The sequence below is a fragment of the Sinocyclocheilus grahami genome, unplaced genomic scaffold (genome assembly GCF_001515645.1).
Source record: "Sinocyclocheilus grahami isolate Dianchi unplaced genomic scaffold, SAMN03320097.WGS_v1.1 scaffold530.1, whole genome shotgun sequence".
Taxonomy (NCBI): Eukaryota; Metazoa; Chordata; class Actinopteri; order Cypriniformes; family Cyprinidae; genus Sinocyclocheilus; species Sinocyclocheilus grahami.
The window spans coordinates 915,785-930,165 of record NW_015505709.1 but is presented as its reverse complement, the minus strand read 5'-3'; the positions used below and the strand labels follow the sequence as shown (position 1 = coordinate 930,165).

Below are 14,381 nucleotides of genomic sequence, written 5' to 3'. Positions count from 1 at the left end.
AGATAGATAGATAGATAGATAGATAGATAGATAGATAGATAGATATATAGATAGATAGATAGATAGATAGATAGATCAAAAAGCAAATCTAACGTTAAAAAAATTGAGCACTTTAGATTTCTCCAGTAAATTATTCTTGTTTTAAGGATGTTTCTAGGAAAAATATCTAAACAAGACTAAGATACTGAATAAGAAAAAGATTTTTGCAGTGTAATTATTACACAAAAATATTTTGACCCCTCTCTACAAGATTTGTAACCATCTGTACAGCATTTGAGGGGAACATAAAAGGATAACTGCCGTGCATTTCCAGTCTTTCCATCACTGAAATAACAAAAAGGGATTTAACAGGACAGCGCGCAATTGCTCCAAAATCCCACAAAGAGATTGTGTCCAATCGCAAACAGCACATTTAATCCATTTCTCTGCCATGTACTGTGCTTGTCAGAAACGTCGACAGCAGGGCAGGTGAGTGGTGGTCAGATGGTCAGCGGCAATGCCTCGAGGGGGTTGATGCCTTCTGCTGATTGTGTTGTGATAGAACCTGTCCTCTTACAGAACCTTCAAAACACCTGTCAGGACCTGCAGCCCCCTGCTACGCACCTGATCCGCATCCACCTGAGCTCACACACGCTCATTAAACACACCTAACGCCATCAAAGAGCAAGCACAGAGGTAAAATGCAGGGGCAAATTTGTTTGATGCCGCTAGTGGAGAAGAAATTCACATTTAGAGGTGCATTCAGTAGTTTTGTGCTCATTTAAAAGAAGGTTTACGCTTTAAGAAATAAATAGTAGTTTTGGGTGTACACTCACATGAGATGAATACAGTAATCATAACAGTCTATAAAAAGTGTTTTGATTATGTACGGTGCTAGTCACCCCCCTCAATGCATTTGGCCTTCTTCCTCATTGGCTGTCACCTCTGTTGATACACTAATAGTGTAGTGTTGTATGGTTATGCTAAGAGTGAACATTAGACAATGGACAAACATAATTATTGTTGTTCTTCATCAGTGGAAACAACAGGAGAATCTGTACATGTATGGCTGAAAAAGCAGACAAAGACAAAAAACAAAATAGCTTAAACAATGGTATGGCATACACAAGGTAAAAAAAATCTGAAAATCCTGACTAGCGCTGCTCAAGTTGCCTATTTTTGTTGGATAGGTAAGGGAATTAATTATTGAGTAGACCACTATCTAAAAGTCACTAGTATCAGTGTAATTTACATAAAACTCAGAGATGGTCATGCTGAACCACGTCGATAAATCAGCAACATTTGATACTACAATACTAGCAGTGATGCTAAAGCTAACAAGAGTACTACTGAATGCACCTTTAAGATTGGGCAAACTCAACTCTTGCGATCAGCAAGAAATAGTTTTAGAAAATTCTAATATTAGAATAGAACTACTTGTAGCAACGTTCTTTTGAAACAACAACACTGTCCGTGGTAACATACTAAACTGTAAAATGGCTGTAAAAACTACTATTAAAACAACTTTACAGTTCAAATACTACTTTTAGACAAAGTTGAAAAAGTTTTATAAAATGTCAAAACTCAAATTGAGCTTAATAAATGATGTATGTAGGGGTGTGCAATATCATGATTTTTGATCGTGGATGATTAAAATGTCTCCACGATCTGCTTTTGAAGAAATATCGTAGTATCGCGCTACACTGAACATTATATCAGTTGCAGATCTGGCGCCTCCGTCTCAATATACTGTACAACGCCACATACATTCACATCAAATGTTAACTCAGCGGTAGAGTTACATTCACAGGACACTGCACTTATTCGCAATCACAAAGGTACATTATTTGCATGTGCTTTGAAGCCTTGGCGGTTAAACATTTCATTCGCGGGCTGAAGCGCACACTAAAAAGCCTTTAAAACCACCTGACTACTGGATTGAGTTATCTTTCTTGTCTCATTGTACTAATACAGGCAAAAGCACACAAGGTTTACAAATAAACTAGGGTTGGAACGGTTGGAACGAAAAAAATCTAACCGTACGGTTTGGCACGCGCTAGGACCACGGTTCAACTTAAATCTGACAACGCATCTGTAATATGGTTTGCTATAAATAACACGTAAAACAAACAGGGTTCGGCTAATATATGTTTCTGCTGATGGATGCGCATTCTGGCTTCCCAATACATTACAACAGCGATGAAAAAAAATAAAAACGTGGACAAACCATTCACTCTTGTTCAATGCGAATGCCGTATGCTGGAATATGAGCATTTATTCTGTCATCACCCGGGTGCTGATAGCGCGCGCGCACAGATGAGACCTGAACAGCACACGTTGATATCGGTGTTTAAAGGGGTCATATGATGCGATTTCAAGTTTTCCTTTCTCTTTGGAGTGTTACAAGCTGATTGTGCATAGATAAGATCCCTGAAGTTGCAAAGACTAAAGTCTCAAAGCCAAAGAGATATTCTTTATCAAAGTTAAGACTCTGCCACGCCCTCCTAAAACGGCTCGTTCTAACACGCCCCCACATATCTACCTCACTATGTGGAAATATTTGCATAATGCGGCCCAAATGTGCACGCAAAGAAAGAAGGCGTGGTTTCAGTAACCGCAGTTAGTGTTGAAGCAGCATGTCAGGGAGACGCTGTGTGTTTCTAGGCGAAAGCAAAAGCGCTTTATTTGGCCTTCCAGCAGTAGATGCATTTAGGAACTTTTAAGATTACTTACAACAGAACAGCAATGCATTTTATGGACGACCGTTTCGTGAACCTAGGAGAGGAGATAATTCTGACTTTGCTATGACAATCTGCGCTTCTGAATCAGTATGTAAGCTTTGCCAGTTTAAACATTTAAGAGTTAGGCTAACCGAGACTTGTCATTTGCACTTATATATTGTTGCTCTTTTGTTAGTTTTGACTGCTTTTATTGTCCTCATTTGTAAGTCGCTTTGGATAAAAGCGTCTGCTAAATGACTAAATGTAAATGTAAGAGCCAGAGGACGCGAGCTCGCGCACGCAGTGAGAAGATTTGTGCGTGCGCTCATCCAAAGCGTGCAAACCCGAGCCTCAGAACGAGTGCAAATATTAAGCTTTCTCTGAAGTATTGTGTTTAAATGGACAAATTCACACAATAATTATGTCAAAATGACCATCTTGGTAAGTATCCTATAGCAGACATAGCCGGCTGAACGTACTGTATCAGTGCATTCTCTTAAAGTGACAGCACTTTCTTTATATTAATCAGACAGCAACAACAAAGAAATCGCTCACTGCTCTTGATTGAAAAGTTTTTGTAACTTTAATAAAGATGAATCTTTAATTTATACAGTCAAATATGCAATGCTGTTTCATTTCATTACTTTATTCAATTTCTGTACCTGAAAACTGTTAGACCTACCTAAAAAAAAAACTGAAAATCACTGTTTATTTTATTTGTATCTTTACTCTATTGCATTTATTTGTACTGTTGCTTGTAGTTAGATAGATTATTCTTATTTTCTTTATTTGTATTTGACAGTATAGTTTTTGCCTAAACATAGCACATACCGAACCATACCGAAACCGTGACTCTAAAACCGTGATACAAACCGAACCGTGAGTAAGTTGAACCGTTCCACCCCTAATATAAACACAGTTGGTTATGTCTAAAGTGAGAGTTCACAGTTAAGAGAAAAACGGATGTGTGTAGGTCTTAAAGTGACAGCAGACTAATAGTACTAAACATGCTGCCGCTTGTCATTAAAGGGACAGTTCACCCAAAAATGTAAATTCTGTTGTTATTTACTCACTCTCATGTTGTCCCAAACCTGTATTAATTTCTTTCTTGTGCTGAACACAAAAGAAGATATTTTGAAGAATGTGAAGAAAAATCACTCACTGCTCACTGAACTTTAATACGGTTGCTTTAATAAGAATCAATGTAGTGAAGTCTATAGTGTTTTATTTTTATATTTGTGCATTCAATTTCTTGAATGCAGCTGCTAAAAACACCTACTGTACCTGAAAAATAAAGCACTGTTTGTTTTATTTGTATATTATGTGCATTTGTAATGTGAATCTTTGTTCTTATTTTTTAATAACAAAGGTAAAATAATGACAAAGATTTTTATCTTCGCCCACTTTGGCCTAAACGTCTGCCATTCTTTTATATTTTGTTACCTTGTAAGGCTTTGTTTTTAAAATAGGGAAATTAGTTTGGCTGTACTGCTCGGACAACATGCAAAACAGTATAACCAACATGACAAAGAATCATGATAAAATCGTGATTTTACTGAAAAAAAAACGTGATATGATATTTTTGCCATATCGCCCACCCCTAGATGTATGTATATTATATATAGGCTATAATTGTTCTGAAAAAAAAACAGCAGATGGGCTGAATGGAAATGCTTATTCACTCTCTGACACTAAGTGGAAAACGCAGAATGAAGTTCTTCGGATTTCAATGGCAGAATGGTGAATTTAGCTGGAAATCGATAAAATAATTATTTATAAGTATATTTAACATTGTGTCTTCATCTTCCTCTGGGTTTTAAGCTTTGTCTTTTTCTATTTTTGTGTAAAATTGTTATGTGACCAAAACAGAAGTAGCCAAAAGATCAATAGAAATAACACAGCAGGATTCCCTTGGTATCAGACCAGATGAAACATCCAATTTCAGGTAGGCTTGTAAAAAAAAAAAAAAAAAAATCCTCTGGTCCTCTAAGGTCTCCTGGTAGATATAAGTCATTATAGAGTCCCTCTCGGTCAAGAACAGCGACAACTAACAGCTGCACAAATGCCCCGCACACCCCTTCGGGTTAGAGGTTACCCCAAAACTCTCTCCTGTAATGATCTCATTATGTGCCGGCCGCATTCGGTGATGTCTTTCTTGATTAGTGCCTCTCCTACATTCCACCGTCCCAGGAGGAGATTGCTGATTCTGATCTTTCGTTCTAAAAAGGTCACGTCCATACCCAGGGGCAATCACAGGAGGAAACTGCACACGACTGCTGTCCTGCTGAACTCGTGTCAGTACAGCTGACCAAAGATCAGTGTAGTGGAACTGGAGGTAATGAAAAGAAAGTGGCTGATAGCTGAAATAGCAGTTTGTGTTTCTAAGCTCCAAAACACACTTGAGTACGTGAACCCAAACACTTCCAGCCACGCAGACTCGATTTCACGCGTCGCTGTTTTCCAAAATGTGTCAGAACAAGGAGGTCTACAATAGCTGGAGAAGTCTATCTGCTAGCATTCCCATTTATCTCAATGGCAGTTGCTCAGCTGGCGCAGTAGTTAAACTGCTGACATTTTGGCAACTAGCTACGTAAATCATTAACACATTTTTTTCATTTAAATAATAATAACAAGAACATGTGTGACCAACGTCTTGTGAAATTTGCCCTTACAAAAATTCCAGATTGTGTGGATTCTATTGAAATGACTAGATTTCACCTGCTCAAACTCACACACACAGACAATGGTAAATTGATTCAAATTGTTTGCAAGACAATTCTGATCAAATTATTAAAAGAATCACTTCTAAAGAGACATTTGTTCATGAAGCGGACTACGCTGATTGCGCAATATATTTATGAATGCAGCCAGTGTAGACAACGCAATACAAATGTGTTGTCTTTGATTTACTTTGAGGTTCCCAGCCCTTTAATCTCAGTACATTTGTGTCAGACTGCAATCTTAAAAATGAATTCTTTTGGCATCTCATTATAGATCCAACAGCAGGCCAAACTTTCACATCTGAATTTTTTCATGATTTACATGAAATACAGAGTTCTGGCATGAAACTCTAGATGGCGCAGTTCGATAGATCTAGCTCTATCTATCCTGGCGACATCATTGTCACATGGCAGCTCATTGGTTCTCTCCTGAATCGGTAGCCAATGAGCTTACTGCTCAATATTCAAATACCTGGTTTTTGTTTGCTGTAGCAGTTTGCAGCGCACTTCAGGAACCCTCCACCTTCCCCAGGTTATTCATATGCGTCTTCTGTGTTCCCGTGGCTCAGTGGTAGAGCATTGCGTTAGCAGCGCAAAGGTCGTGGGTTAAATTCCCAGGGAACACACATACTGGTCAAAAATGTATAGCCTGAATGCACTGTAAGTCGCTTTGGATAAAAGTGTCTGCTAAATGCATCAATTTCATATATTTTATTTATTTATGTGTTATATGTGCAGCAGCAGTATTTCTTACATGCTTACAGCAGCATGTTGTGGATGTATTGGCAGTAACAAGTCTCGGTACTTGCTCTGCTGCAGCAGCAGCAGCAGCGTAGCAGATCTATTCCGCCAAGACCAAATACATTAACATTGTCATGTACATTACCATGCCAATCCCTCTGAGAGTTGTCATGACATAAATACATTTCTAGCCTAAGCCTTCACAATTCATTGAAAGTATACAGAAGCTACACTCAGCCCAATATACCATGTTAATATGAAGGGATTTTCCATATTGAATTTTCACTAGTATAACACTTTTATTTTGAATCACGTATTGCTTTGTATTGTTTTTTATGGTTGAAGGAAAATGTACTGGTAATTTTCTGCTAGGACATTATGCAATAACAGTGTAGGTTAGATTAAAGACAATATTAAACAGCATTCGCAGTGAATTGAACCTAGGTAATGTGTTAGAAAGTGAAACATGTTTGGTTACAGTACTACTGGTTTCATTTTCTTTTGTCCCACCCATGCGACCATACATCAGCAGAACAGTCATTTCAGAGGCAGTGGCACTGAACTTAACTCAGTCCAGCTTTCGAGTCTAATTTTAGTAGGGCAGGCTGTACCCAGAATAGGACGGCCCAGCCCAAGCAGACTGCCTGCCAAGCTATTCTGACAGACACGTGGCGCATTAGACTGTCAACATCTCTGGTACACTGGGAGTACTGTCGCTCCATGCTGACAGGCACAACAGAGTCGTTCCTTCTGCACCACACTCTGTGTTTCCCCTGAGGCTGTCACTGTTCAGACTGCCAGCCTGTGGGACACTTCAGTTTCCTGTGGACTCAACAGCATGAAGAGCACCGCTGCTATCTCTGTTTGAGAGCTATGAGTCAGTGTTGCTAATTCTGATAGTCTAAGGTAGATGTGCTTAGAAAAGTAGATATATCGTAGCAGGATAGTCCCCCGTGTGGCAGCCAGCTGGGGTGGGTAAAAACATTCTGGCATGGCAAAAAGTGAGCACTTCACATCAGACAAGCAACATAACTAGGCCCACGCAAGCATCTTCTGTGCCGATTGTGAGGAAAATGCGTGGAATTCTGCAAAATGGATTTAAAAGTGTTGAAATGTGTTAAATGGAGCTGGGAGTATAACACTTTTAGGTATCTGAAAGCAAATTGAGATTTTTAAAAAGCCCCCATGATTTCAAAACATGATATGAAAGCTGACGACTCATCTCGTACACATGAATATCCATTTTTGACAATTTTGTCCAATCGAATGCTGTCTAGAATAGAGTCCACTTTTTCAGCAGCCCTTGATCCAGAAGTATTTTTCCTGTTCATTTTTCCCATAGGGAGAGTTATAAGCCATGACCCAAACCAACCAATCATAAGGTGAATCACAACATTACTAATTTTGATTTGAAGCAAAAACTTTGAAAATCAGTATAAGGTGCAAGGCTGTGTACTTAACAGCTTTAAAGGGTTAGTTCACCCAAACATGAAAATTCTGTCATTAATTACTCACCCTCATGTCGTTTCAAACCCGTAAGACCTTCGTTCATCTTCGGAACACAAATTAAGATATTTTTGATGGAATCTGAGAGCTGTCTGACCCTCAGTTGCATTGCTGTCTATGCAGGGTCAGAAATATCTTAATTTGTGTTCCGAAGATGAACAAAGGTCTTACGGGTTTGAAACGACATGAGGGTGAGTAATTAACGACAGAATTTTCATTTTTGGGTGAACTAACCCTTTAATGTAGGAATCAATCCCATGAAGCACTGCAAATGACAATTGAATTAAAAAAGGACAAATAAATATAAAACCTTTTAAAGATGTTTATTGTATATAGAAGCAACATATTATAATTTTTTTTTTTTGTGCAAAATATGCATATATATACAAATGTACGTATTTTGAGAGGATTTTTTTTTTTAATTTAAATTGGTTAAGAGCAAAGGGAAACTGACAATCACGTTCACAGTGCTTCACGGGAGTAGGCAAGCACTAAACAGTTCTTTTGACGTAAAGTTGCAATAATGCAAATTGATGGCTTCAACAAAAGCATATACCAACAATTAAACACTTGCAGCTCACATTTGTCTTCAAAGGGCACCTATTATGCCCCTTTTTACAAGATGTAATATAAGTCCCAGGTGTCTGGGGACACCACATTCCATTCTGGGGAATGTGTCTGTGAAGTTTCAGCTCAAAATACCCCACGGATCATTTATTATATCATTTTGAAAATGCCTATTTTGAGTGGACACAGAAACGCACTGTTTTCATGCATGCCTCTTTAAATGCAAATGAGCTGCTGCTCCCCACCCCCTTTTCCAGAATAAGGCTGTGCCTTTACAGCTGGTACCTCAAATACTCTGCCAAAAAACATCTGTTTGGTTTTGATTATCTTGTATATCACGCTGGAATCATGTGTTTTAAACACATAACAGTTTTTAACTTCTGATATAGTGTTTTCTGAGCGCACAGAAAGTGGCTGTCACACGGCATGTGAGTACTAAACGAAGTTCTCTTTCATGTCTTATTGGCGCTTAAACTGACAAATACATACAAGGTTATGTTAAAACACACTACAAAAACAGTCAGTTATGTCTGTAAAGGAAAACAGCTGAGAAAGAAAGTAGTGCTGGGCGGTATGACCAAAAATTTATGTCACGGTATTTTTCAAAATTATACCGGATTCACGGTACATGACGTTTTTTTTTTTCATGCATGACCGGGTGTTAACCATATTTTCTACTGATTGAGAGAGGAAATACTGCAGTATATTGACTTAGAATGCCCTATTTTACTGTCATGATGAGAGAATATTGTCAAAAAATACCACATTAAATAGTGACTAAACACGACCTCTTTTAATCCATGTTAACCAGGAGTCACTCTCATTTATAATCGCGGCATCGTCTGATAAAATCAACATGCATCTACACTAAAAAGCAGCTATGCGGTTGTTTTGGCTATATTACTTTTTTGTCTCATGCATCTCTATGGAAAAAAGCTGCTAGAAGGGTCTGAAAGTTGCTAAATCTAGTGCTAAAGTCGCTCTCGTGTGTGTGAGACGCGGGAGCTGATGGCAGGGGGCGGTGGATATTTGTGGCGGTCAATGTGGATATTGTGGATGAGTTCTTCTGTGTCATCATGTTCTATTAGTTCTACAGCTTCAGTTTCGGAACTTTCACGCTTAGCAACTCATACAGCTGTTCCCTCACCACAGTGCAACAGTGAAAAGAGACCCCTTTCAAACAGTGTCGCGTTCCGAATGTTGTTTAAGCGACATACATACCGTATTGCGGTATTTAAAAAATTCATATCATAACAAAAATAAACACCGGTATTCGGTATGAACAGGTATACCGCCCAGCACTAAAAGAAATCGCATGTTTATATTAGATCTGTGTATGAAGTGACAGCAGCGTAATATGCAGTACCTATACTGCTGTCTGCGATGTTATATGACCCAAACAATAAAATAAAAACAGAAAATCACTCACTGCTCTTGACTGAATAACTTCTATAGCTTTAATAAGAAGACATTTCTACCTTGAATGCAGCTTTTAAATGCACTAGCATGAATATAAACATGGCGGATTGTGTGCGGCTCACTCAGGGTGGGGTCTCTGCTAATACGGCGGTGTCAGTCAGCGGCCATGGGCGGTAATATTATAATAAGAACCCCTTCCTACGTCAGAAGGGGAGAGAAATCTGATCGGCTCATTTTCTCACAAGCTTGCAGAGAAAGGCTTACAAAACCAAACTTACTGGGTTCTTCTTTTTCACATTTTCCGAGTTGGTAGATGCACCGGACACTCAATTATAGCACGGAAAAAGTCAGATTTTTCATCCGATGAGCCCTTTAAAGGTTTATAAGTTGTAGTTTAAAATCAATTTCCCTATGGAGAAAATGTAAGAAATGTTTACTTCCAGAACGTGGCTGTTGCTATCTATAAGTATATCCCTCCCACTAATACTAAACGCCTCTGACTAGAAATAGCAAATCACAGGTTCAAGAATGTGACGTGTACTAAAGTCGAATGCGATGTAAACTAATGTCGCTCCCAACTTCCGGTTTCAATAGAAAATCTGTCAACACAGGACTAAAAACTGCACCCATCAAGAAATTCATGGGGTCTTTTATAACCGAACATCCAAGGCGCCCATCAGAAGTGTAGATGTTTTTGAATTCTGTGAAATCTGTGGCACAGCCTGGTTATAAGTGATTCACTGTGCATTAAAATGATAACTAAAGCCTCGTTCAGACTGTCAGCCCAAATCCGATTTTGTGCATATCTGGATGGAATTTGATTTGAATAACTGACTGTCCACACAGTGTATCGCAACTGTTCATATCCGATTTGTGTGTCCATAAGTGCTCTTTTTTTTTTACAGAATGTGCATTGGTTTCTATGGTAATGCCGTTGCGTTGTTATGCCTACGCTAAAAACAACAGTAACAACAATACAGTTTGCAATACAGATGTTGTCTTACGACATTTCGTCTTGTGAGGCTACGGCAGAAACGCAGGAAGCTGGAATGTGCACCTTTATTCCGTGCCGCCGTCTCTGCTACTTTCAAAACTCAAAGAGCTGCGTATATTAGCAGTATATTGTGTTTTTCCGCTTGACTTGCACTTCGCAACGACACAAGCTTGTTTCTGGCATGTTTTCTGCAAAAAACGTCTGACGTGTTTCCGTTTCACGTGGCATGAGGGCGTGAAAAAGCTACGCTAAATCCGATCTGACGATGCCTACGCTAAAAACAACAGTAACAACAATACAGTTTGCGATACAGATGTTGTCTTACGACATTTCGTCTTGTGAGGCTACGGCAGAAACGCAGGAAGCTGGAATGTGCAGCTTTATTCCGTGCCGCCGTCTCTGCTACTTTCAAAACTCAAAGAGCTGCGTATATTAGCAGTATATTGTGTTTTTCCGCTTGACTTGCACTTCGCAACGACACAAGCTTGTTTCTGGCATGTTTTCTGCAAAAAACGTCTGACGTGTTTCCGTTTCACGTGGCATGAGGGCGTGAAAAAGCTACGCTAAATCCGATCTGACCGGTCAGACTGAAACGGATTTCCAGGAATGCGATTTGAATAGGGTTCCAAACCACATATCCGAAACGGATTTGCAAAAATCAGATTTCATGTAGTTTGTTGCCGTTCAGACTATCTAAATATGATCGGATTTCAATCGGATTGGCACAAAAATTGGATTTGGGCTGACAGTCTGAATGAGGCTAAAGACTCTTTCACATAATTCGTGTCAACATTTCCCAATGCACTGACCTCTACGGACTGAAGCATCAAGCACATGACATTACGAGGGTCATGCATGGCCAAAAACCAAAAATATGCCGCTTTCCTGCGAGCTATCAACCATGTAAAATCACCTTTCCATGATGGTATCTGCAAAGCTTTTCACATGGAAATCAACTTCCAACTTTTTCTGCAGCACTGAAAATCATTAGTTCTACCTGTTGCTGAGGGTACTGCATCCCTCCCATGCCCACTTGGCCACGCCCCTGCATTCCTATTGGGTATCGCTGAGGAGCGGGTGATCCATATGGCTGTCCCGGATAAGTTCCACCTGCCTGAGAGTAGGGACTGTTGCCCATCACATACATCTGAGAACGCTTCAAGGCCATAGGGTCCATAGCCGCCACCTGTAGAGAGGAGTATCGGCACGTTAAAATAAAGAACAGCAATAGCATTGATTTCCAACGTACGGTAGTCTGCGTGAACACATTTATATGACTATTATGCCTGAGCAGACTGAAATACAAATAGCAATCATAAGGTTGAGCGGTTCAGTAAATGGAGAGATTCAGGGCAACGTGCCATCGACTGATATGAGGGGGAGGGAGGGGGGGTCAGGTTTTCTCTCAAGTGTCTCATCTTTGCCAGAAAGACTGAGAGCCATCCAAGCTAATCTTCTCATGTCACTGCCAAATTCAGGCCAATTGAAGCAGCACTTACAGAAAATGTGACCAAATTGAGAAAGCCTGGGAGGCCACTATAAATGAACATTTTAAGCGTCAGCAGTCATGCCAGAGTGCTCTGCTGTCACACACACACATTTTCTCCGACTAGACAACTATATTGTCAAATCTGAGTTGCTGTAGTTTAGAGTTTGTGTACCATTAAGGTATGCCTGAAGAATCTGTAGTGGAACACTGTTGGAAGTTTCCAGATCAATCTTACTCAAGATGCAGGAGAAGTTGAAGCCATCAATGACGAGTCTACTGTTTTATAATCATACGCCATTACCACCTCTAATTTATTCCTAACACTCTTCGTTGATGCACCCTGATCAAGTCCATCATTAAATCACCAATTAGGTACGTGAGGTCAAGCTATGCTGTGAAAATAGCAACAGCTAAATGACTTTGTTGGCATAATGTGTAGCAGAGTGACTATATTCACAAAACAGTACAGCCCGGAGTGTTTTCTTGCTTTATAAAATGGTTACTACATACATAACTCAAATATTAAAGACACAAATGGCCAATAGAGCATTTTATTAAACAAATTCAGGATTCCAATAGATAATATAGGTCTAGTCCCTGATATGTAAATGACATAGGACGGTGAGCACGGCAGGGTTGCACTATTCATAAAGCCTTACTTTAATTGGAATGTAGGCTCACTAGGGGATTAAAAACTACTACTGTACAACTTAAGTTTGTAAGCAGCTCGCAACTTCAGTTGAAGTTACTATTCAACAAAGAAATCATAAACGTTTGAAGATTTTTCTTGTAACTAGCATAAATTGTATATTTAAACGTAAATAATAAACATTCAGTTTTTTTTTTGGTGGGGGGGGGGGTAAGTAAAAAAACATTTGCTTGCGCCTTTTTTCCTTAACAAAAACTTTTTCTAAATTTAGTGTTTTGTTAAATTTAAAGTAAAAAAAAAAACTTTAATTTTTTTTTTGGGGGGGGGGGGGGTAAGTAACAAAACATTTGCTTGCGCCTTTTATCCTTAACACAAACTTTTTCTAAATTTAGTGTTTTATTTAGCATTTGTGTATAGAATTTAAATACATTACCATTTTTTTTTTTTTTTACTTTAATTCAGCAAGGAAGCGCTGAATTGATCAAAAGTGACACTGTTCGAGATTAAAGACATTTATAATGTAGTATACCTATTTAAAGAAATTTTGTAACTTTCTGAATCCTGAAATAAAATGTATCACGGTTTAAATAATTAAGCAGCACAACTGTTTTCAGCCATGTTAATGATATTTCTTTATATAATTATATCATATCAGAGTCATTTCTGAAGGTTCAAGTGACACAACACAGGAATAAATTAAAATTTTTTAATGTACTGAAATAGAAAACAGTTATTTTACATTTTAATAGTGTATTACTGTATTGTTACTAGGGGTGTGCGATATATATAGTTTGCGATAATATCGTAATTGTTGTTTTAACGGTGTGCGATTTGACATTATCGAGTATTTTGCAAAAACCATTCAAAACACCGCTACAGAGTGCACGCGTACACTACGTGAAGTCTAGACTAGTGCGCGTGCACATTTAGAGTGCGTTCTTTCGCTGCATGATTCAGTCGATTACAATGCATTTAGAATGATGACAAATTCCAAACATGGAGGCAGAAAGTATATATATATATACTACTTCATATAGTTATTCAATTTCACATGAAGAGTGCCGTTTTTCTCCCAAAATTACCATGATTACAAATGTGACATTGATTTTTTACAACAATTCAATAAACAATAAGTTAATTAAGAGACTTACGTTTTAGACACCATATTGCCTGTTTTTGCGTTTTTGCTCCAACAAAAATCATTCCAAACACAGCCACAGTACAGTCTTGCGTCTCTGAGCAACATGACGGTGTTTCGTTGTTTCGTTCATCAACTGTTTAAATGATTCGGTTCAATCGAAATTTGCCTATTTTGGCGGTTTTACCTATTGGCGGTTTTAATTTCACATTTAGATTTTTTTTCATGTTTTAAATCATTTCAAATATCAGTATTCAATGTTTTATGTTTAATATATCAAAACATCATTTATGCATTTGTAATTGCAGGTTAAATGCATTCATGTCTTGCATTAAACAGTGTGTAAATACATCTAAATGCCACTTCAGATGCAGCTTCTGTGTTGATTTCATTTGCTTGGTAACAGCCCAAATGTCTTATTATTCTAATTCCCTGATTAAATGTAAGAATTTGACTCAA

The 14,381-nt window shown here is 38.5% G+C and overlaps 1 protein-coding gene across 1 annotated transcript in view; it reads right to left on the bottom strand.

The window, feature by feature from the left end:
* The window catches only part of LOC107555285 (AT-rich interactive domain-containing protein 1B-like), a 105,639-nt gene that overhangs the window by 82,116 nt on the left and 9,142 nt on the right, over positions 1-14,381 (bottom strand). The window contains exon 2 of the mRNA XM_016238039.1: positions 11,644-11,832. Within this exon, the coding sequence (XP_016093525.1) occupies positions 11,644-11,832 (189 nt within the window). The remainder of the gene's footprint in view (positions 1-11,643; positions 11,833-14,381) is intronic.